General features: G+C 42.4%; 1 protein-coding gene across 1 annotated transcript in view; it reads right to left on the bottom strand.

Moving 5' to 3' along the window:
• MAP3K3 (mitogen-activated protein kinase kinase kinase 3) overlaps positions 1-24525 on the bottom strand; it is a 49832-nt gene extending 25307 nt beyond the window's left edge. The window contains exons 1-6 of the mRNA XM_074940435.1: positions 24245-24525; positions 14951-15078; positions 14451-14540; positions 9078-9118; positions 2126-2225; positions 267-380 (exon numbers count right to left, since the gene is read on the bottom strand). Of these exons, the coding sequence (XP_074796536.1) occupies positions 267-380; positions 2126-2225; positions 9078-9118; positions 14451-14540; positions 14951-15078; positions 24245-24248 (477 nt within the window). The 5' untranslated portion in view covers positions 24249-24525. The remainder of the gene's footprint in view (positions 1-266; positions 381-2125; positions 2226-9077; positions 9119-14450; positions 14541-14950; positions 15079-24244) is intronic.
• Positions 24526-25646: the final 1121 nt, after the last annotated feature.

Below are 25646 nucleotides of genomic sequence, written 5' to 3'. Positions count from 1 at the left end.
GGGATGCTTCTGATGCTCTATTTATACTAATTTTAACTCTTAAAAGTCTGCTGAACCAGGAAAAAAATTAAGCCAATACTTACTAATAAAGTCCAAGCAAAGAGGTTATTTGAATGTGGAGCATAGCAGTCTTACTACTTTATATTGCTTCTCTTACTGGAGTACCACTGTAGTGCAAGGCTCTTTAACTAGGGGACATAAGGATCTCAAGGTGAAAAATCTCAAGCATTTCACTTAGTTGCAGTGTCACAAAATTGGTTACTTACATGGTTTCTGTCCTGGGACAGCAGTAATATTCTAAGGCTTTTCACATTTGAGCTTCGGTCCAAGATATCTACTGCTTTATCCAGGTCATCTTGATTTTTTAAGGGAATAGATAACTGCAAAATGTAGAACAAGGAAGAAACTTAATTAACAGAGCCATTAAACTTAACACTGCACATTGTCCAGTCAGATGTTTAAACAAACACTGGAAGATTTAGAGTACAAGCTAGGATAACGAAGCATTTAGAATCTCTCTTTGGACTTCCATGAAAACTGTTCACGATGCCATCTTTTTGCAATGGGACATTCCTCCCACCCTTTTCCCAATACTGGCTGACCTCACAGAAGATTCCCCATGGGAGTGAGCTGCAAAAAGGCTGAGATTTCTACTTGAATTTGCTCTGGGGATCAAAAAACAAACAAACCAAGGTCTGAGCGAGGTCCTTCACTCCACAATGCAGCAGCAGTGTCACAAGGGATACTTGTGAATCCAGGAATAAGGGGGCAGGTGGAAAGTGGACCTCAGGTAATAGGCTAATGCAGGGAGGAGGAACAACACTGTTTTTAGCCACATTAGACAGAATTGAGCTCCTGTGGGAGATAATAAAAATGAGAATATGCACTTTGCTACAAAGCTAGGAGGTTAAATCCAGAGGCTCTCTGCAGTTTAGCTCAGGAGTACCTCACTAGGAGGAGAAATGACAGGCAGACAACTGGGGAAGTTCTGGAATGTACCCCACATGCATTTCCTCTATACATACAGAGCAAAATAGTAACTGCAACCACCTCCTCTCTGGCATCCCCAGTGCCCTCATCACCCCCCTTCCATACATCCCAAAATCCGGCCAATAAATTATCTTCACCTGATAAGATCCACCTCCCTGGATCCTCACTGCCCAGACTTCTTGTCCTTGCCTCCAAGGCCTTACACCGCTCCATCCCAGCCTACATCTGATACCAACTCTTATCAGGTTGCTCTCTAATGCCCCATTTGTCTCCTTCTCTTACTACTGTCTTTTCCCCACAGCACCCCTTTTGTGGCGTACTCTCCACCATGCTTCCTGCATTTAACTCCACCTAAAGTGTATGTATGATAAAAGGGAAAGTGAATGGCTCAGAGGAGAGATGCAAGAAATGAATCAAGCTAACGAAAAACCCCTTATTCTTTCCTCTCTAGTGCATCTTGTCTACTGTGTCTGTCAGACTGTAAACTCTTTGGGGGACAGAGACTGTCTTCATTGGGTGTCTTGAACTGCACCAAACATATTGGTGCTAATAAGCAATCACCATGCCCTGAAGATTTACAGAATGTTGCACTTTCATATTTATAAAGCACAGCAACTTTGCCCCAACGAAGGTGCTGGAGAACTATTTGACTTCAAGAATGCTAGTTCATATGCCAGCACTGAGGATCCACTTATTCCTGTTAATTTTTGTGGCACTGTGTTGGTAAGGAACAGATTTAAATTATAAAAAAAATCCCATCCTTTAGGGTGTAGTATGGAAAAGGAAAAAGGGGGAGGGCAGTGACATGTTCCGAGAGGTGGGAGACAACAAGGAATTTCAACAGCACCAGCATTTGGAATGGATAGCACAATGGTCACATGACTCCAAATTCCCTCTATTTCCCCTGAAACCCACATCCCCTCCAAAAAACATGTACAGGAGAAAGTAAGATGTCAATTTTTCCAAAGCAAACAGTTAGAAATCAGTGTGATTTTTGCTTATAGTGCCATTTTTCCTCAAGAGCTAACTCGTGCAGTAACTGTTAATTTCAAATGAAATTTGGGAAGTTAAATTCAAACGCAGTCTCTAGAGAAGCCCCTGTGTACTTTTCACACTGCCTGGAAAGTGTCTGTACCTCATTGTTCATGTAGTGGAGATCCAGTGGTTGGCCAAAGGCTGTTTTCACTTTCTGCTGTACATCTTCATATCGCACAGGTCGGACAAATGGAATAATTCTGGAGGGCAAAAAAGACAGTCACTGATTGTCCAAACTAAAAAGATTCACTGGCTAACTGATGTGGTCAGAACCAAGTGAACAATTCAAAAACATCAACGCATTAATTCATTCAAATGTTGCACTTTTCTGTCACAAATTATCCTTAACAGGGAGTGATTTTCTCAAATTTATTAGTTGAAATTCATTTAATTGTTTTTACAAGGGATTCTTGGCTCATAGCTTGCTTGCAAGCGGTTCATTCAGAGTACATATTATAAGTTAGAGCTGTTTGACAGGACACAGTATGTTTCTGTTCCCTGATTAGATAAATATGTAACTTATACTGGTGGAGTATCTCCCTCTACAGGCTGCTCCACGTAAGAAGATGAGTCTACTATAGCTGCCAGCTAAATGAGTTATCTCCTTAGCTCAAGTAGAGACTCACATTTGGTTCTGAAGGTCACAAGTTCAAGTCCTGCTGAAGGCCAAGATTGATGCTAAAAGTGAAATGACTCAGTGTCTGGTGCAAATACTCAAGTTTATGCATTTAAGACCTACTTCCTGATATTTTCCAATATTTGCTTATAATTAGCCATTTCCACAAACATTCCCACAAGTAAGCTTGTTCCCTGGAAGTGTTTTCTTGCCTCTAACAGAGAAGGGCACAAGCACACTTGATTCAAGTGAAAAACCCAGATTCACAGAAATTGCTTTTCACCCTGCTTTGGCCATCCAGAGCATCCAAGTCCCAAGATCTTGAATTGCAGCACCAGCAACTGCTGTGCAGTCTTTGCTGCTGCTACTCAAACACTTGCAATACTCCAAGTTTTTGTCAATGAATATAGCTGGATTTAACTGAGGCTGGACAATGTTGACTGTTATTATTTGTATTGTTGTAGTGCCTAGGAGCCCTCATCATGAACCAGGAAGCCATTATGCTAGGAGCTGTATAGAAAGAACAAAACGTTTTCAGTTTTGTGCTAAACAAGCCAGATACTTCAAAGTTTAAAGGTGGCCAACCACACTGGACAGGAAGGACACCCCTAATTTCACTGTGTCAAATATTACACAACTGGCCAGGTACATGGTGGGATTTTGTTCAGTTACCTCTGAACTGGCATGGGAAGTTTTATACTCCTATGTTCCAAATAAAATACTGTAAAATATATGACAGACTCATACTCCACGCACTGAAAACATCCTCTCAAATCTCCCAAGAGCCAATATAAATAATAAACATTTAAAAGGAGCACCACCAACACTTTCCTTGTGTGCCTATAGGTAACGTGCCTCTGGACAGCTCTATCAACATGGATATTAGGAGTCGAGTACCAAACTAGCTTTAGCCTGTCAGTAACCTACACAAATGACAAGAATATATATTAATCTGCTTAGTTTTTCCTGAATACAACCCTCTTGCCATACCAAGATCCTAGTTACAACATTCAGCCATTTCGCCCTCCGTCTCATTTGAAAAGGAATTTTAAAACCCAAAACTACGTAAACAGCCAGAAGCAATCCAAAACAGTCAATGGTGTGGCTACTTGTGGGGGACCGTGCATGACCCTGTGGCATAGTCGTGCTTCCAAGGACTGCAATACAGCTTTCCTTGTTGAGTATTATTATTGTTTCATTTGCTTTGAATAGGAACTAGAAAGGTTTCAGGCAGCAAGGTAACAGGTAACCTCAGTGCTGATCTATAAAAGTGTTTCTTTTGTTGGAATGTTCTTGCTGTTGAAAGTTGTCAAGTACTCAGCAAGTCATATCCCAACAAACTACATTAAGGGACTATTTTTCCTCTATCCAGTGGAAGGATCAGTGTTGTGAAGCTCTGTGCTACATCAGGACTCTAGCTCTATTTACATCAACACTAAGCAACTGTGCACATCAAGTGAAGGCCTAAAGAATGGCTCTCTCAACTCCCTTAAAACATTTAACTCCTTCGCTGGCATTCTCAGGACATTCATGTGTCAACAGAACATCAACCCATTTTAATGCAATGTCAGGACAGATGAGGCAAATGCGTTTCCCAGACATAACTTAGGAGTCATTCAGCACAAGAAGGTATAAAGACATACCTGCGGTGGGGAAGGAAGTGGAGAGTTCAACTGGCAAGAGTACAAATTAACCAGCCCTTCTCTCTACCCAACCAGTCCACAGAGGATCCACCAGGGATGCTGGGTCCCCAGCAGCCTGCCCTCTCCATTCCACATGGGCCAGGCTGTATGTTTGCCCCTGCCTCTGGGCCTCCCACCAGACTCCTCTCCAGCTTTTCTATTCCCTTTCCTTCCACCCATCACTCTCCACACTGTTTCCCCAAACCAGTGGTTCTCAACCTATTTACCATAGTGGGCCACATCCAATACCATCTGTATGGCCCTGAGAAGGTCAGCTGATCAACCCTCTTGATGGGTCACAAGTGGCCTACGGGCCACAGATTGAGAACCACTACCCGAAACCCACTAGGGTCCTCCTCCATAAACAAACATAGAACTAAACACATGCCCTTAGCTTACATGTTGTACCCCTTCCCCCCACTCTTTGTTTAGATGGTTTGCTCTTAGGTGCAGGGACTCTTGTATGTGTCTGGACAGCACCCAGCACATTCTGAGAGTTAGTCTAATACAAATCTGATGGCTGCTCAGCTTCCTGCTGTTACATGAAGCAAGTTAGTGTAGCTCCTAGAGGATGGAAGTCCACATCACAACCACCACAACTATTAGCACTAATTGGCAACCCTGCTGTCAGCCTTCAAGGGAAAGTACTGAATAGGCCACTGAGCTCCTGTCCTATCCCTAGAGGCAATACCCTTCAGATGAGGGCAGACATGTTGCTTGGGAAGCTCCAGTTTTCACTGCTTGTGCTTACTCGCCCTGTGATACTGGTCTCCAACACTATCAATCCAGCAGATTTCACCACCACTAGATACCCTTTAAGTATATAGAGGTTTTGTTTTAATAATTCCTAACTTCAGTCTGCTTCCTCAGCCCCTTGCTACTAGACCTACAACGTTTAGCTATTTAGAAATAGCCCTTGTTAAAAAAGGCAGCCCACAATAACATTTTCTGCATATTACCAAGAAACCAATCCATGAAATTATAGTACTTTGGCACTGGCCAAATGTAACTTGGCTCCCAGCTGCAGTGAAGCCCCTTATAAAGGCTTCTATTCTACACACACGGCACGAAAAACACACAAGATTTGTGGCACCCGAAAACAGCTCTATTAGAGGAGTGCACAGTTTTTAAACTAACACAAAATCATGGAGTTCAGGGTTTCAGGAGTCCATTCCTGCCTGACCACCTTAAATATTTGTGGTTAGATCTGGCAGCTTCTCTGAAACGAAACACACACACTTACATTCTCAGCGCAAGCCTTCTGTCTGTAACTGCATGCCACTTCGGGAATGGGGAATTAGGGCAAGCGTAACTGCATAATTAGACTAACACACAATCAAGCTTTTCATTTCAATGTTACTTAAAAAAACCACTTTCTGCTTCCCTGAGCTCTGTGCCACCTTAAATACAAGCGCTTGGGAAGGAGATGTGAAAGACAATAGCACTGTTGATGAGGTTCCACTTCCGAAGTTACCTTGTCACAACAATGTATATCGCAAAATATTGTGGCATGTCGGACAGTGGCTCTGTTGTACTCCACAGCATTCCTGCGTGACACTTGAAGTCAACTCATGTCAGCTCTCTATTAGGAATGCAGTAGATCATGACTATGACTACTTTTGGATTTTCTCTTGGTGTACCAAAAAGATTAGTGTGTTGTCTGCAGGAATTCAGGCATACAGTGAATTTTGAGAGTGGTATGATCCAATGGCTTAAAAAAAAAGTTTATGAAATTGTTGACTCTTCCCTGCCATCTTCTCCACTGTGTGTATTGTCAAGGAATTAGATGTAGTGTTATCAATTGGGTGAAATCTTATTCTGAGTTACATTAAACCCCCACTGAGATTGGTAGGTTTAATTTACCCTTCAATTAACATAATTGTAAGCATAAGCCAAATGTAAGACAACACCCAGAGGCTTTTGGCTGTGTACTGTTTTGGGTAGGGGTGTGGGAGGAACACAGAAACTGACGTCAGATAGGAAGACAGACAGCCGGAAGGAGCATGGTGGCTGACCCTGGATGAAACCTGAGAAGAGGTTTTTGGGTCACAGGTGCAAGCTAAAAGAGTGCTCTTGGTCCTGTGAACAAAAGAAGCTGTTTCTTACTATTTGATTCCTCCTGTGTTCAGAGACACAGGACTTTGCACACTTCTTGTAAATAAACAAGATTGCTCCAAAGAAAAACACTAGACTATCCGCAAAAAGAAAAGGAGGACTTGTAGCACCTTAGAGACTCACAAATTTATTTGAGCATAAGCTTTCGTGAGCTACAGCTCACGAAAGCTTATGCTCAAATAAATTTGTGAGTCTCTAAGGTGCCACAAGTCCTCCTTTTCTTTTTGCGGATACAGACTAACACGGCTACTACTCTGAAACTAGACTATCAGTTTCTACTTCCAGCAGGAACATCCCCAGGGCCCTGAACTTTGACTAGCTGCTTGGATTGAAAAGGGGCAACAGTATTGTCTCTCCTGTACTCCTAGGAGAGCAAAACTGAAAATTTCAAGATTTATCAACATCTTAAAAATGTTAGCACAATGTTCTTAAACTGCAATAACACTCCTCTCTCTCTCTATGGAATCAGACACATTTTAAAATGCTTAAGTTGTCTGTGTACAACGTAATTTATCCCAACAAAACATTCTTGTGCCCCAAGAAAGTAGGAACTACAGGACTTCACTAAGTTTTAATTGCTGGAAGTTATACTGTACACATGGAAATGCCTTAAAGTATTAATTCTGGGGTTTTGTAAGTCTTGCAAAATCCAGCATTAGAATAAAAGTTAATGAAAACTTGTCAGTAAAGAGTCTTTCCCCTGTGGTGTCTACCACTCACAAACTGCTGTGCAGTGATAATGGACATCAGAAAGTGAAGCACTGGAAAAAATGAAACTGACCAAGCTAGTTTCACTATCCGGAGCTAAGTAAAACAAGTAGTAACACAAACAAATGAAAAAATAGAGACTGCCAACTGGAAGTCACTTCAGGCTAGAATGACTTATTTTTTTCTTGTTACTATAATATGTAAATTGACTAGAACTAAAAGAATAGAGAAAAAAATCTCTATTTTAAGTTTCTTTTGTGCAATGGACAGTACTTTGTGTATAGACAATTTCACTGTTTGCCCTGAATAGTCAGTTTCTTTTTGTAAGAGTCTTTCATGCAGCAACAGGGAAGAGAAAAAAAAAAAAAGTTAAAAATAGAAAAATAACTGCACAGCCATAAAATTCGGCAGGGAAACTCCAGGCAGGTATGAAACCTGAAACTACTCTAAACAGCTAGCCAATTGTTAAAAAGAGGTTCAAATATATATTTAAAGGATACATCAAATTAAGTTTTTAGTTTTTACTATAATGCAATAACTTTTAACTTGACATCATAAGAATGATTTTTCTAGAGAAAGCAAAAGGGTCCAAATATGTGAGTAATGACATCCCCATGAAACCTAACTTTCTTAATCAGAATCCTGATTAAGGAGGTTTGAGAGTTCTCCTCCAAAATACTGCTACATACAAAGAACTCAGTCCTGCAACCTTTACTTAAGTCATCCTTACTGACTCAAAGATCCCACTAAAGTTAATGAAACCAACCTACTTACACGAATAAAGGTTGCAAGACCATGACTGAAGAAAGTCACTTATGTGGAATTCCTTTGCTTCTTTATTATTTCCAAAGGCAAGCCACTTCAGCAAAATAAGAGCGTTGGGGGTTTCAGTCAGGGGTGATGCATGCAATCTCCATTTTCTTTAACAGTGGTTATATAAATCACAACACATCACACGGGCCCAATTCAGTAAGGTACTTCAAAACATGTGTAACTAAGGGCATAAGTAATCCTATTGGCTTCAGTGGGACTGTGCATGTACTTAAGTACCTTATTGAATCAGAGCCTAGGAGAGGAGAGTTCCTCTCCATTTTTCAAGCTGAGCCACTGTACAACCCGGCTTGTCAGTCCCAAACACAGGGATGCCCAGCAGCACCCCAGTGAGGCATTCGCCTTAAGATTTTATTAACAAGTTTTTAATACAGGTTCACAGATTGAATTAATCTCTAAACATGTTTTCCAATTATGACCAAAACAAACTAGGAGAGGGTGAATCTAGAATATACACAGACAAGTTCCACTGGGGCAACTGGAACTTGGTTTTCACCCATGTCATCTACCGTAGGATTTGCCAATATTGTGCATCCATGGGTCCGTTTTCCCAGCCAATGATGCCGAAACAGAGGCACTGCAAGTGTATTACAGCTGCTCTTCCAAAACATGGGACACTTGCAACACTGTATCCTGACTCTGGTTTTCCCAGGCAACCACTAATCAACCTAGTGATTTCTAATTTAAGCTTCCCGAGTTACAACTGTGTGTTGAGGGGCAGAGAGGATATCCATACCTTCTTCCAAAGGAGCCCCTCTGAGCAAGATAAACGCTACTGACAGAACCAGAAGGTACTAGGACTGTGGCTGCAAAAAGAGGACCTCAAGGAAGTGAAAGTGGAAAAAAAATAGGGGGTTGGAGGAGCACTGAGGAGAGAAAGGGAGAACTCAAGAATCCCAGCAGGAACCACCCTTTGCCCCACCCTGGGTAAAGCATTCTCTTTAGGTCAGAGTAAGACATTTTAGACAGAAACCCATGTAAGATCAGAGTCATAACAGCATGCACCATGTGGAATTCCTGTGAAGTCCACATCCATTTAGTCTGACTAGCGTACTTTATCAGACACACTATATATGAGAACACTGAAGGTAAAAACTTACCGTCTTTCCCCATTATGTTCAAACTTTATCCTTACATCAATCTGCCCAAGAGACGAAACAGAAGATTAGTCCATCATCAAATTCTTTGGCTTATTTCATAAGTTATAACAATGTGTACAATGAGGATCTGTGTGACAAAATATGAATTTGTTCTCTGTTCTCACTCGTGTTTAATATGTTATGATTTTCAACCCTCTCCCCACTTTAGTCCCAGAAAAAGCCCTAATTTTCCAGTACTCAGGCCGTTTCTTATACCATAAGTTCTCACCTATTTGATGTCAAATTATGAAGCCTTGCTTCTGGCAGCATTCATCAGAAACCACCAGACTGTCCGTCTATTCTGCCCCACAACAGGTGTGGTCATTGAAGCACTATTTTTGTTGGCCCCTTCCTCCCAACTCATTCCACCCAAGCAGAAGCATTCTTCAACTAGTATTTTTCTCCCAGTATTACCACCTGCAGACTAGGAATTTATAAGCAGCATTAATCTTGTAACATCTCAAACTTACTATCTGATGGCTTATGTAAAATGAGATGTATATCTGATGCATACAAGCCAGTTAAGATGGATTTGATGCTGTTTTGTATCACCACAGCAACACAAAGTAGTCAGGAACATATCTGACTCTTAATTTTCAGTTGACATAGTAGCTTGGTTTTCTTTTTTAAATATATAGGCAAATTTGCCAAGTAAACTTCTAGGACACAAAACTGATATGTGACTGGCATAGTTATCAGGATATACGTATTCTATTTTTTCCTCTTCTATCAACACTCACAGGAAGACTGGGCAGATAAGAGGAGGACTTCATAGGTGTAATATGAGCAGGTATGTGGGGAGAGCACAGAGGGGGGATGACAGGGGACTTGAGCACCAACAGGAGCTAAGGGAAGTGTGGGGAAGCAGCCACATGCAAAGAGAGCATGAGATGGTGACAAAGGATGTGAAAGGGTGGGGACTGTGGGGAGTGAAGGAACAGAGAGATGGCCCCATGCACCAGAAGGGAAGAGTGTGCTCATTTCGTCTAGTTACCCACTGATGATGCATGGAGCTAGCATGTGGCCATGGAACTTTTAAAGAGCAGCGACAGATGTAGGAGGTCACAGTAAATACTATAAGATGAGGGAGGATTTGCCATTTTATTTGTAAATAGACATGAAATCCCTGCTTTAAGATAAACATAGCCTCTATGATGAAGTCACAACCAATACTTTCATAATACAAGTATGTCATCATTTAAAGTGTAGAAGGAAAGGAGTACTTGTGGCACCTTAGAGACTAACAAATTTATTTGAGCATAAGCTTTCGTGAGCTATAGCTCACTTCATCGGATGCAACAGTGTAGAAGGTTTCCCATTCATGTTATCCAAGGTTTTATTAAAGTGCCCACCAATGTGGTACCTGTGCACTAAGCTGTAAACTCAGAGGATGCTAGCCAGCACAGGGAGTGAAAGTACAGCACATTTAACCACTAGAGAACAAAGTTCAAGTTCCAATTTAGATCACAAAGATAAAAACTAAAAAGGAAAAGAAATCTGCTCTCATAAGGTATTATAATTTCTCCTGCACGACCCTAAGTGATTAGAGTGGATGAAGCCAGCTGTGAAAGCCTTAAAGACAATAGGCAATCATATCTAGGAACTGAAAAAAAAAGTGGGTAGGAAATGCTCTTTAAGGTAGAGGAAATATCTGGCAGACCCAGTGGTCAAGAAGGCAGTTCAAAGGGACCCATACATTCACTGCCAGTACACAGTATTCTTGCAGAAGTCCTGTAGGTGCATAACTGTTCATGACAAATGGGCTTCCTGACCAGAGGAACAATGATCTGCAGCCAAAGTAATTTACATATAACTTTCCTAAAGTCTGCTCAGGCATGGGAGGAGTGCAAGGGGTGTGCTCCCGACACTGGCCCTACAGGAGCTGAATTAGGCCAGGTGGGCCCAATCAGCTAATTAGACTGCAAACCAGGGAGCTTTATGCTGGAGGCAACTAATTAGAGAGAAGCTCACCTGGAAGGGACAGGTGGGGCTTTTACAAGACAGAGGAAACTGGAAGTAGAGAGGGTGGCTAGGAAAGGCTATAGTCACTCCTTGGGAACAGGGACGAGTGTTTGAAGGTTGCGGAGAGAAGTTGCCTAAAGTTACTCTCTGGAGAAGGAAGTGAAGAGACTGGCAAATCCAGAGGAGTAGGGAAGGATATAGGAGAGATGGAAGCAGCTCAGGGAAAAGCAGCAAGGTGCAGGGAACAGACCTTGGCTGCTGTGTAGAAGACCCCTTACCTGGAACCCAGAGTAGAGGGTGGGCCCAGGTTCACCTGCCAGCCATTGCGGGAGTGGCACTGTGAGGCAGTGAAGCAGAAGACTGCTTGAGACTGTTAGAGAGCAGGAACCTTGACGCACTCCCCCCCCCGCCCGGGAAGGGGAAATCACAATAGTGACCTGGCCAAAGGGTGGAGTCATGAAGAGGACAGCTGTGGCTCCTGAAAGTGGCTACAGAGGAGAAACTGACTGGGTGTAACCACTGGAAGGAGTGTAGGCCTGACTGATCTAATCCCCAGGGCTGCCAGGAGGCAGTGCCATCCAATGGTAAGTAGACCAACCCATGGCTGGGAAGGATGAATTTTATGTACAGGGTCATCAAAAGGGGAACTTTGTGTATTTACTCCAGTTCAGCTGTCTAATCAAGGAAAAGGAGGGCAGAAACTGTGAAGGAATGATGAGTTATTAAAGATGTTTTCCAGCTGACTGGGTAAGAATACATAATATGTATTTTATAAAAGTCTTTTAATGGCATAATGTACAGAGGGATAACAAATAAGAATCCAGTACACAGCTAAGACATTGGGGTAACAATAGAATGACAACAAAAAGAGGGCGGGCATGTAACCTCAGCCTTGGGCAGTGTGGCTTGGGCTTCAGACTTGCTGGGGGCAGTGCCAACACCAGCCTTGGTGACCCCATTAAAATGGGGTCCCAACCCACCGTTTGAGAACCCCTGCTCTAAAGGATAGGCGTTTGAGAGCTAAATGTCCTAGGGTTTGATCCCCACTAATAACCCGGAGCGGGGAAAATTTTATGCTGGTTACTGAAATGTAGCCTCCCTGGGGTGAAAGGATGGTAGCTGTATAGACAGTCAACAGTAATGCTGCACAAAAGTGCATGAAAGTAAAGAACACCTCTAAAGGGCATTTAAGAATTGGATTGCTTTACTGGCTTCCCTTTTAAATGTTCCTCAGACACACAGGCTGAACTAATCCTTTCTCAGCATGTCAGTATTATCCCTTCAATACCTTCCTGAGCACTGTGGGTGACTTAAGACTTCTCCAGACACACTTGACTCCTCATTAAGGTTGGGATGAAGATCTCAGAATTTATTTATGTTTCAGTAGAACTATATGGCGCTGAAAGTCTGTTAGAAGCTAAACTTAGGAACTACAGATCCATGGACAATCAGTGACAGTACAGGAAATACTGGAAAAGGGAGCTGGATTCCTGGTAATTACCTACTATCCTTGGCAATATGACCCTAAAAGAGCAGTAGATTTCTGGATACGCAGGCAGAAAACCCATAGACTTATCACTCAAGACAACATTCACTGTGAAATACACATAGCTTGGACAGTAGCTTAGTTAAGAAACTTGTATCTACTGCTCATACGGGCAATGAACAAAGCCAATGTTTCTTCACCCTGTGGGCCTCCACAGAGATACTAGATTAAATTGTGGGAGGGAGGTGTGTGCTACAAGCAGAGGAGAGTCACAAGGTTGAGTGAAGCAGCATGACCCCAAATCTAGTCTGACTCTCTGCAAAAAATACACTGCTATGGGCGAAGCACTGGCTAGTTTCTTGAAATCCATCCTCCCTGTTCTAGTGACTATTCCACAGGGGAACAGGACTACAGGCTCAGGAAGCAACTCACTGGCTCACACCATCTATGCTCTCACAACAAAGAGCTTCCTATAGACTCCCCTATCCTATGCTGCATGTAACATTGTGATGAGTGAGCGAATGGGGAGGGGGGGAAATGAAAAGACAAAACAAAAATAGGATAATATGCACAGGGAGACAGAACGGAGACAAAGGAGTGGAAAAAGGAAGAGACGGACATGGTCACCACTGTGATATGGCAAAGCACAATGGGATTCTGGGAAGGGTCACTCCATCTATCATAAGGGAGGCTCAGACAAAAAGCTGAATGCCACTGGACTAAGCACTAGCTTGAGAGAGGCACAGTTCATTAAGACACTTCACAAACAGTCTTGAGACTTACATCCCCAATCCTAAACCTCTTCTGAGCAGAGCACTAATTGTGCACAATGGGGTGAAGGTTTTGTATGATGGACAAATCAGGTGTAGGTCAAGAAACCACACCATGTTCATTCCCACTTCCTGAATAAGCCAGGATTTGATCTTTGGCCTCCATAGCAGAAATGACCACGAACTAACCCTTACTCACTGAGCATCCCTTGCTTGGGAAATACAATTACATGAAAAACAGACCAATGAATTTGCCAAGTATCAGAGACCCAAGTATGACAGCCAGTCTGACTGTGTCTGCCTAAGAAATAATGGGTGTTGACTACATTTTGGTAAATAGGTGTTGAACTCTGATCCCACACCAGCAGGACAACAGAGTTCAATGCTAATTGGGGAGGCTCACTAGCATTGTTCATCTCTAATTGTAGTAAACCACATCTGATTATATATTTCATCAGGGTCAACCACACTTAGCTATAATGAGTGTTGAACTCTTTTGACCTTCCCCACATTAGTGAGGCAATACATCCAATATTGAGAGGTCAGGGGCAGGAAGGAACTTAACTAGATATAAGTAACAGCCTCAAAGCTTAAACCAGGTCCACTCCACTAAAGCCATTTGACCATTTGTCATTAAGCCCAGGTGACTTGAATTAATTCTCTGAAAGTGCTGGACAAATATTTGCACATTAAAAGCCTGGGGGGTATTGTGGAGTTTGCACTGAAATGGGGTTCACCCAAATAGCACACCATACAGGTGGAATTTCTAGGTTAATTTGTTCTTCAAGACTAGTGAATTCAACCTTATCAGAGACAGATAAGACCTATTTGGTTATCTTGTCCTCCTCTCCTTCTGCTAAGCCGCCAGTGCAGGATTCTTCCCTACAAAATCTCCAGAGCTTTGTCTAGATTAGTTTTTAAATGATTCAACTAATGGGACTTCCAGCACTCCCCTGGGGACGGTACATTCTACAGCTACAAGACAAAGGCAATAGGAAAAAAAAAAACTTCACCACCCTCCCATACCTGCTTAAATGAGCTCTGTAAAGGTCACTGAGCATGAACATGCTCTTAATTTATAATTGCTAATACTGAAATGGAAGTCAGTTTTCTTACCGGAATTTTTTTTTCTTCTACTGCACAGGCACACTGGTTTGTTATTGTAGGGTTGCTCAGGAGGGCTGGACTGCTGGCATTATGTTTTTTCTTGAAAGAAAAATTATTAATGTTGGTTTATAAAAAAAGAAATAAAAGGTGGACGGTGCAAGCTAAAACAAGAAAGCTACTCGGTAGAATTTTCAGCCAATCTACCCAGATAATGTCTTTCCACATACACCTAGGGGAGGCAGATCATGGAGCTACTCTGACCAATCATCAAAACATTGCCTGCTTTAGTCCAATAGAAGGAATAAAAACCCAAAGTGAACCTAAACCAATGACCTAATCCAAATTAGGAGAGTATAAAGCCCATGAAGTAGGCACATCCCCCTGCAATGCCAGGACTTGCATAAAATACTGGTGCCCTATTGCAGTTGAAGAAAATGGACCTACTTCCACTCTAGTCTAATCCCTTGTGTCAGGTCATAATTGTCAATCTCCATTAAACAATCCTTTACCTGTTTGTTGGAATGAGCAGTGTCTTTATTCTTCATGGTATCAAAGCCAGGCAGCCTGTGACGCCGGCCCATTTGGAGCGCAACCAAGTCCTTCATGATGGAGTTCAATGCCTCCTCCTCCTCCTCATCTGCAATTGACAAGAGGGAAGTTATTTTGGTGAGTATCAGTTGGGGAACTTTCAGGAATTCAAACTAGTGTTCCTCTGGCTGAGAGACCAGATTTTTTTTCCAAGTGCACAGAGTACATCTTCATTCACAACCACTAACCCCCCTGACACCTGTATGAAGTAGACATGCATTAGCCTAATTTCAGAGGCAGGTAAATGGAAGGGTAGAGAGTTGTCTAATGTCATGAAGCAAGTCCGGTCAGAGCTAGAATTAGAATATGGGAGTTCCTGCCTCCCAGGACCATGTCCAGTTCACCCAGCAAAATTTGCTAAAGAGTGATTTAGGTCACTTAGAAGAATCAGCTGTAGGTGTTTTGTTGCCCAGGAAAACTAGCAAGCATCTGTCCCCTTCCAACCTTACATTCTGCTACCCCAGAGAGCCTTCACTGCTTGATGATGGAGATAGCCCTGCACAACAGCAAGAAAGGAACCAGCCAACCAATTATTCTGAATTACTAGTAGGTCTCAAACATTTATGCTGATTGTCAAGGGCACATCTCCCTATATCCCCAAAACAAGGTTCACAGAACAAAGGTGTCAGAGTAGCAGCCATGTTAGTCTGTATTCGCAAAAGGAAAAGCAGTACTTGTGGCACCTTAGAGACTAACAAATTTATTAGAGCATAAGCTACAGCTCACTTCATCGGATGCATCCAAAGAAGTGAGCTGTAGCTCTCGAAAGCTTATGCTCTAATAAATTTGTTAGTCTCTAAGGTGCCACAAGTACTGCTTTTCCTTTTGCGAACAAAGGTGGTCTCCTAAGGAAGCTAAAACACCTTCAGGATGGAAGTCAGAACAGGACAGCAGTGAGAAGAGCACTGACTGCTTGCAGAGCAGAGATAGCAGCTGCAGGTCAACATCTTCAGGAACATGGTAGGAACCCATGACTGGGATGCCAGCAACTAATTATATTTATACTAGAGTAGTACAAGGAGGCTCTAATCAGGATTGGGGTTCATTGTGCTAGGTGCCACACAAACGAGGCAGGTATGGTCTCTGCCCTGAAGAGCTAACCATGAGAAATGCATCCGATGAAGTGAGCTGTAGCTCACGAAAGCTTATGCTCAAATAAATTTGTTAGTCTCTAAGGTGCCGCAAGTACTCCTTTTCTTCATCAGAAATCAGTGGCATCTATTTCCAAAGCTGAGCAGGTAGAGCAAGAAATGTAGCAACAACATAAATAACTCTGGCATTTTATTAGGCATCTTATGAATAAACTGGGCTCTTCAATGTTGCCTGTCACAACTACCAGGGGCCCTGCTTTCAAGTGGAAGTGAGTGGCAAGACTTGCATTGCCTTTTTTCACTAACAAAACAATATATTGGCTCTGCCTGCTGACTTCAGTCTCAGATCTCACCTCAGCAAATTTTCCGTCATCCATGCTGCCTGCTAACTATATGACAGTACTCAAGTGGCCTCATGCTTTGCTATAACTGTGGAAGTGTTGATTAATGCAATTCCCAGCTTAACCACAAACACAACTGAATCAAAGGTCCTGGGTGTCCTTATCCTAGTTACAACTTGGTTTAAATTTATGGTGTGCACAAGACCTTACTATTTCCCTTAAACAAGGTGAAAACCTGGGATTGTCCCAGGCTTTAATCCAATTACATGGATATAGTCATTGCTGATGCCACAAATTTTAACTCTGGTGTTTGCAACCAATCACCTAACTCGGTCATATTTGTAGCATAGATGAGCATAAAAAAAAGTTATGATGTGTTTATAAACCATAACACCCTCCACCCAGGTACAGTCAAGCAAACAGTGAGGCTGCTAAACTATATACGCTATATTCCATTTTCACTTAATTACAACTGTCAGGAAAAAAAATTGACCTTTTGGGTTAAAAGTTCTCATGTAACCAATAAAATGTAGTCTTCCAGAGCCTGTCTGAATTTAGGACTGAGGTGAAATGGCAGAGCTGTGTGGAAAGCATAGAACTGGAATACAAGGAGGTACTGCAGGAGTTAGCTAGACACCTGCTTAGTCTATGCCAAATCATTCACTGAAATTAGTCCCTTGCTTTCAATATCAACTAAATATTGTAGAGAAAGAGTTGTATATGGCATGTGAACTTTTGCTCAAACTAGTTACTGGCTTATTGACTTCATTTCTGAAGTACTATGTATTCTGAGCAACAAAGCATCGGATGTTATCAGTTACACAATCCTGTCATTGGCACATGTGTACATACTATATTCTTGGACTGTTGTATGTATAGCTTATCAAAACTCTATAGTGTTTGTTTCTTTAGACACTGTATCCAGTTAAATCTCCTCTAATAGGAGTGTAACCTCATTATAAGATCTGAGCCAAATATAAAGTCTACTTTGAACAAACTGAAAAGAATGTGTTGTCCTCTATGGAGCCTTGCAGAAAATTGGGGAGGGGATAGCGGGAGAGAGAGTTGGATGAAGAGAAACCTACTCATGTAGGTTTCACGTTTGGCAGTGTTATAAGAAATACTAAATACATTGGTTAGTCTTTAAGGTGCCACAAGTACTCCTTTTCTTTTAACATAACAGACAAGGTTATCAAGCTTTTCTATCTAATTTTAGGCTGTACTATTTTAAGATCTGTCATAAACCTGAGTTAGTTACCTAGATATGCAGACCTTGATATGCAATTTCCCCTCCTTCCCAAAGTACTTAGAGCTATCAGTTTATAACGTGGTTAAATTAAAATTTACAGCTCTCTGGGGCTAATTTTTTAACAACTTTAACAAAACCAGAATTAAAAATAAAAAACCCAGTTAAAGAAAGTCAGGTTTTGTTTTTTTTTTAAACCCCACTCTGGATGCTGCTTGTTGCTCTAGGATATTGATTTACATAAGTACAAGCCTAACAAAGTCTTAGAATCAATGGGAACATGAGACATTTCTGAACATTACAGTATAGATGTTTCTCATGTATATACATTTGTAAAAAAACCCAACAACTTATTTGATGAAGCAAGGGCGCACATTTATTCCTCATTTCACGTTACACACTTGATCACAAATATTTATTCCTGAATTTAGGTTACTTCTTATAAAAAGACGGGTCACTAATTGACTTACTAATAACAAAATGAACAAGTTAGATTATTATGCCCAAAGGAGGTGTATGTGGAGTGAATATATCAGACTTTTCCAAAATTTAATGTAAACCATTATGAGTCCAAAGCAAAAGAGGGAAATTTATGTATTTGTAACAAAGCAGCATCCAAAAGCCCCAATCAGGGTCACACAGTTCCTGCCCTGGGATTTCCAACAACACTCAGCATTGACCTAACTCTGCTCCAATTCATGTTACTGGTAAAGCTTCTACAGACTTCAGCAAGAACAGTTAAGCCAATGTTAGGAACCCCTAGGAAAGAAATAGCTAAGACAGAAAATATCATAATGCCACTATATAAATTCATGGTACACCCACACCTTGAATAGTGTGTGCAGTTCTGATGGCCCCATCCCAAACAAGATATATTAGAATTGGAAAAAGTATAGAGGGGGCAACAAAAATGATTAGGGGGTATGGAGGACAGATTAAAGAGACTGGGACTGTTCATCTTAGAAGAGACGACTAAGGGGGAGTTATAATAGAGGTCTATAAAATCATGAATGGTATAGAGAAAGTGAACAGGGAAGAGTTTACCCCTTCATATAATATGAGATCTAGAGGTCAACCAATGAAAATAATAGGCAGCAGCAGGTTTAAAACAAACTAAAGGAAGTACTTGACACAAGGCAGTCAACATGTAGACCTCATTGCCAGGGGATGTTGTGAAGGCCAAAAGTATAACTGGGTTCAAAGAGAATTAGATAAGTTCATGGAGGATAAGACTATCAATGGTTATTAACCAAGGTAGTCAGGGACAAAATCCCATGCTCTGGGTATCCCTAAACCTCCAACTGCCAGAAACTCAGACTGGACAACAGGTGTTGGATCACTCAAGCTGCTGTTCTATTTACTCCCTCTGAAGCATCTGGCACCAGCCACTGTAGGATGACAGGATACTGGGCTAGATGGACCACTGGTCTGACCCACTATGGCTACTCTTATGTTCTCCCCCCCCAGAGTGCATTACTCCAGCCGCCACCATGTAGACTAGCCCATGGTGTACCTCAATATAGTCTAAGACTAAAACCTTACAGTCTATGCAATAATTTAAAATTAATGCACCCTTAAAGTTGAGAATCAAGTATCAAATGTAATGAAATTAAACCATAACTGTTTCCTGCTGCCTAAGTGGATCTCCTTTCTTCCATATTGAAAAATAAGGGTTTACATTTTGCATTTGACAGCACTTTGTGTACAGTTAATTTTACTGCTTCCCTTATACAATCAATCACTTTACCCCTGTTAGCGCAGGTGTTTCACACACCAACAAAGAGGAGAAAGCTTAAAACTAGAAAAATGTGATTGTAAAACCACAAGAAAACCTATGGGACTGGGATACTACCTGAAAGTACAGCCAACCGCACAGAGGTGGCTAGGGCCCACAGGGATACAAGTGCTAAGATCTAGTATCAGAGTTTGCGGTGCGTGCCTGCATAGTAATACTGTTATACCAACACTGACTGTGGATATCATGGTATCACCCATAAACACAGCCACATAAATGATTTATGTTTCAAGTGGTCTCCAACCTGGTGGTCTTTTTAAAGAGACCTAGAGAACTGGGCTGGGAAGGGAAATTTCGTGTCTTGGATTTGTCCATTGCCTTTATAACAAAAGTGTTAAATGTGATCTAGTCAATATTCTGACAAATTCAAGTCCAATCCTGCAAATTTGAAACCAGTCCAGAGCACTCAGCCCCTTTCAAGTTCAGATACAATGCTGTACTGCAGTTTTAACAGTAGACTGTTTATTTTGATATCCTTCACAAACACATAATGACCCCAAAGTCAAATAAGTGAGACTGCTGAAAACGTTCAGCCAAGTAGGCAATTTGGTTGGCTGAATGCTCCCTAGTGCTATAATACACGATAGACTGTTTTTGTTTTTTTAAGTTCATATTGGTGGCGTCTGATCTTCATTTTTCACATCAATCTCCATTTTTACAGCAAACTGAATTTTAAATATTTGGATTTTAACTCATTTTATATCAAAGTGGGGCTTCAGTTAAGGTCTGTATGGCAATGGAAATACAAATTTGAAAGACTGTTTCTTGTATATAGGTCAACAGGTACTTTATGATCAAGATTTTACAGCCTCAGCTTTAAAAAAAAAGTAATATTTGCAGCACTATCAGTTTTATGGCACAATGCAGAAGTTAATACAAATGAAATCTAAGCAACTTTGGAAGAGCACTGAGACACCCTGTTTTGCTAGGTCTCCAGCAGGTCTGGGAAACACAGTTCTGCTTTGTACGGGAAAGATGTTGTCCAGGAAATGCTTTTCATGTTTTAAAAACTACACTCCAGGATGTTATAACATTGATAAAGGGGAATTACTACTTACAAGGAAAGTTATTCCTTGTGTAAAGCATTTATTTCAGTTAAAATTCACTCAGACCTGCATAATAAACCAAGTCAGCGAATTTGTTACGGCAGGGATGGAAATAGTTTAAGACAAAATCACAAAGTTCAACAAACAAAGCATAGAAGCATCTGCACGTTGGTTAAAAACAGGAAGCCTGTAAACCCCTATAAACAAGTTTGCATGGTATGAGAACAGGAGGGATGGTGACAGAGTAGTGTCTGCTGTTTATTTGTAAGAAAGAAGCACACTTTTTAACACAGAGGCACCTGGTTAGTTTGATCCAATGACTGAACTCATGGCAATCAATGAATTTTACAAATTAGAAATACCAAAATACAGCCTAAAGCTTTTTTTCATTGAACAAGTGTAATTTGCAGTCCTTCAGTGCACATGGGTCAGTGTACCCTAGGGTATTTTGTAGAAGTAAAGTATTAATGATACAAAATTTCACTACATGTTCAGGGTCTGTTTTTACAACATGTCTGTACAGCATGTAGCATAAAGGCCGCAGTCCCCCGATTCAGACCTCTGGGCACTACTGTAATGCTACTAATGGTACAGCACAGCATTAGAGAAGTTCTACGGTAATTCATCAATCTCACTATCAGAGGCTTATGTCTTCACAGTTGCCAGGGTCTTCAAAATTTGCAACTCACTTGCCTTACAAATGTCAAAAGCCAGAGCTCCTCTATGTGACTGCAAGGCATAGAAAAAACTGGGACTCCCTATTTTAAATTCTAACAAAACGGTTAAGAATTGAAAACTGGTTGTAAATGGCAGACTTATTCCTTCCCCCTCCCCCATAATGCAACAGTGGCTGTCAATGCAGCAAAGCCTAAAAGCTCTGCTTACGGGTAAGTGTGTGAGCCAAGGGAAGGAAATGACACAGGCAGGAAAAAAGCAGATTGAGGGAAAGACTCAACTGCAGCTGGGCCTGCAATGAGTATTTCAGTCTAGGTCTAGCACAAGCCCTTCAATCTCAACACAGCTCTCCCCACTGCTTCTCAAATATATGCACATGTTTCTCTTTAACAAAAGCAGTATCAGCTTCTCCCACACTGCTGAAAAGCCCTGTACAGAAATTAAATTTAGTGGTAACCTCCTATAAAGTGCAAAAGAATCAACTTTAATGCACTTCAGCACTGTTAATGGAGTTACCTCAAATTGCAACACTAATATCCCTTTAACTACTCAGTATATTAACTAAGATTTTTAGGGTAATTTATGAAGAAAAGTAGAAAGCTAAATGAAACAATGTAAAGAATAATACGGTATAACCTAGACTATCCAAACATCTATCCAAAACTGGGTCATTGTCTCCTGAGGTCTATCAGGTTGAAAATTCCCTCCATTATCTAAATAAACTATCCAATCTAATTTTCTATCTTCAAAGACCTCTAAATAATCATGGCTATACAATGATTAATTTAAGAGCAATTGTACAAAGCAGGATGGCATTCATTAGTTTAACAGCCAGTGAAATCACCCCTTTTCATTTTGCAATTCATGAGCGCACACACAAATATTAGCTATATGATTGTGATTAGTAAGCATTTTAGTGGAAGGTAGACTTTCATTTTCTCAAGTATTGTGTGTTTAAAGACCTTCAGGTCTGTTGCTACAGAGCAACCACCAGACTATTCTGCCTGTATTTTTAAGCATGACCTAGTCATGAAGCTTAATGCATCAACATCTGAATTTACAATTAAACCAAATTATATATATTTGTTTTAAGCATTGTTAGCAATGCTACATGGATTTATATTTTAACATAAGAGACTATGTTATGTTTAACATTATATGCAGGAGACTAAACAACAAAAGCAGAGTTTTAGCAAACCAGATAACTTCAGAAAAAAAATCAAAGTTTCAACTCCCAAAACAGTGCAACTACACAACTCTGCAGTTAGGTTAATAACAGTACTTACTTTGCCAGCATACAAATATGGCCAAGTGTAAGCTCTATTTTACATAAATTAAACTTTTCTCTTGGTTTACAATAGACTGAATTTTGGACTAAACAAGAAACCAGGTAAACTCAGAAAACCTTGCAAGGCACTTCCCTCTACAGTTCATGTCTTCCAAAAACATTAACTCCAATAGTTCAGATTGAATTATGACAGCCTGTGGTGGCAACTTATAACAGCTCTTCAGCTCCATAACTTGTCTAAAAATGCTATTGTCTGAATTTAGTAAAACAAATGAGGATCGAACGGAAGCTTCATACTGGAGACTGAAGATTTTGATAGAATTCCAAGTCACAAATAGTGCTATGGCCAAAATTTTCACATTTGGGTTGCTACAGTGAAGCATCTACATCCATATTTCAAAATACGTGGCCTGAATCTTAGAGGTGCTAAACTTCACAATTTCAGTCAAAGTCAGAGGAACTGTGGATGCTCATTTACCTTCCAAAAGTGTCTAACTTTAAACATCAGAGTTAGAAAATGTTGCCCTATATTTTTAAAATTTTACTGAAATACCCTCCAAGCTCCTGATCAAACTTATAGTAAAAGTATTTTACATTATTAATCAAAAATCAATATTGGTTTTAAAAAAATTTACAAAATGTTTACATTCCTCAAATATCACTAATTGTCACATACCATCAGGCAATAACAGAACCACCATAAGTTCTTCAAAATATGAGCCCCCCTGACACTGGAGCAAGAAACTATGTTAGTTCCAGCCATGTTCAAGAATGGTTTTCAAGCAGGATTTAGTTCCAGGGTGAGGTAAAAAGGGCATGTGACAAAGGTATAATACAACATAATACCAGGGGTGCTGGTATTTACGTTCTCATAATACAAGAATGAAACTGAAAGTCACAAAATATTAAAATGAGCACAGGGAATACTTTTTCACACAACTCCTAATTAACCAATGGAACTCGCTGCCACAAGACAAAGAAAGATTATTCCTAGAAGTCTCTAACGATAACATCCACTGTTACAGCAGACAAGAAAAAAAAGATTATAAGGGACACAACCTCACATTTAAGGGTGTAAGACAACTACCTAGTGGGGGTGGAGAAAGTTACTACATAACTAACCCTGGCAGAGTTTTTCGTCTCTGCCCTCATTGTTGGATTCAGCACAGCACTTATGCCCTGAACTGATCTGGAGTCAACACCTCCCTAGGGGGGCTCTGCACACCAGGGCGGACAGGGCTTTAGCCCAGGCTGTGCCCAGCAGCCCACCAGAGGCCTTAGTGTCAGGGGCTCATGCGAGGAAAGAGGCGAGTCTCCCCAAGGCGCGTGGGGCAACCCCTGCTAGGACCCCCCTAGGCACACCGCAGGGTAAAGCACGGCCGGCGCCCCTGGCCCGGGCGAGCCCCAGCCGTTGCCGCACCCCGGGGTGCGGGTGGCACCCCAGTGGCAGGAGAGTGGGGGGAGTCCAGCCTGCAATCCCGGGGGCAGGCACGTGGACCGGGGGCGGGGGGGAGGGCTCTGAGCTGGGCCCCGACTGGGGAGACCAAAAGGCAGCCGAACCCCACAGACCGGGCGGCCCCAGATGCCGTCCCATGTCCCCCTCACAGTGGGGCCCGGGCGCGCGCAGTTCCCCCCGTCACACTCCCCCCCCCGCCAACGGCCACAACCAGCCCCTCCCCCCCACCGGAGCGACAGTCCCGCCTCAGACTCGCCCCCCCCAGCCGGACCCCTACCCATCTCGGCGGCGGCCGGGCCCGCGCCCAGGCGGGGCGAGGGGCTTGGCTGCTCTCCGGCGCGCTGTCTCCGGCCCCAGGCTGTCACGGCCGCGGCTCCATGGCGGCCGGGATCCGGGGGGGAGGGCTCAGAGCCGCCGCCGCCGCATTCCCAGGCCCGGGCCACTGCCGCCAACGTCTCCTTGCAGCGGCCCCTCTCCGGCTCCTCCCCGCGGCGGGACCGGGATGGGGCGGGGGGGCCCGGTCTCTCCCCTTCACCGCCTCCGCGGGGCGCACGGACCGTCAGCAAAACAAACCGCTCAGCGGCCGCCGCGCGCGCCCGCACGCACCCGCCGCCGGCGCCGCCGCCTGCCAATCACAGAGGCTGGCCCGTCGCTTGTCTGCCAATCACACGGGCCGAGCCACCCACCCGACGTTGCCGCCTGCCAATCAGAGGCGGCGAGCCCGCCCGCCCCTCCTTCCCAATCACGGAGGTCGACCCCCTTCCATGCCAATCACAGGGGAAGAACGGCTGCACCGCCCCCCGTCAATCAGACGTATGGCCCCGCCCCTCTCTCGACACGGGGCGGTATCAGCTCAGCCCCACCCCTAAACCTGCCAATCACCTTGATGGATGTCTGTCTAGGTGCTGGGACCCGCCCCCCAGAGTCTATTTGCTTAGGTTGCAGAGCCAGCTGCTGAGGTTACAGCTGGGGCTGGGTGAGTGGGAGCCTGTACCTTGCCCTGCATTGTGGGTGTGCCCAGGGAACGATGATGGGCAGGGCTGTTTATTTAAATGTAATTGAAGTAATGGGGCAAAGAGGAGTTCAGATAGTTCCCTCCAGTATCCACTACTTGGCTGCAGTCATCCTCGTGCTTCAGCGGCCCTTCTGCAGCCCATGCACCTACTTGGGTTAGATTCTTTAGCTAACCTCTATAAATTCTTGGTCATCTGCATTTGCTAGATCATTAAATGCTAGACCTAGGGCACCTCACTGTTACAGGAGTGTCAGGCGCCTGCCTTAAAAAAGTCAGGTTAGCTTAAAAAATCTGGAGACAAACTCAGCTTTTTTTGCTATGTTTGTTGTTGAGCTCTTAGAATTCACATTTTCTGAACCACCAGGAAGGCCAGAAACACTTCATTTAAAAAAAAAAATACAATAAACGAAGACTACAATTCCCACATGACTCCAAGAGTTGGGACTTCGAGAACCACCCCAAGAGTTGGCAACCTTATAGCTAATTTTTTGCCATGATAAAAACAGACCATTTATTCCTAATGTGGTTTCAGTCTTAGGTAATGGCACTCCTTTACCACCCACCTCCTGACTGTGTTTCCTTAACAACTTTATGTGAAAGACTCTGAAATTCTTTTGAAAATCCAAAAATATGTGAACCTGTTCTCTTTTATCCGCTACTTTTT

The sequence above is a fragment of the Natator depressus genome, chromosome 27, assembly GCF_965152275.1.
Source record: "Natator depressus isolate rNatDep1 chromosome 27, rNatDep2.hap1, whole genome shotgun sequence".
In the NCBI taxonomy this organism is placed as follows: domain Eukaryota; kingdom Metazoa; phylum Chordata; order Testudines; family Cheloniidae; genus Natator; species Natator depressus.
Note: the sequence above shows the minus strand (reverse complement) of the source record. Positions and strands in the feature narration are given on the sequence as shown.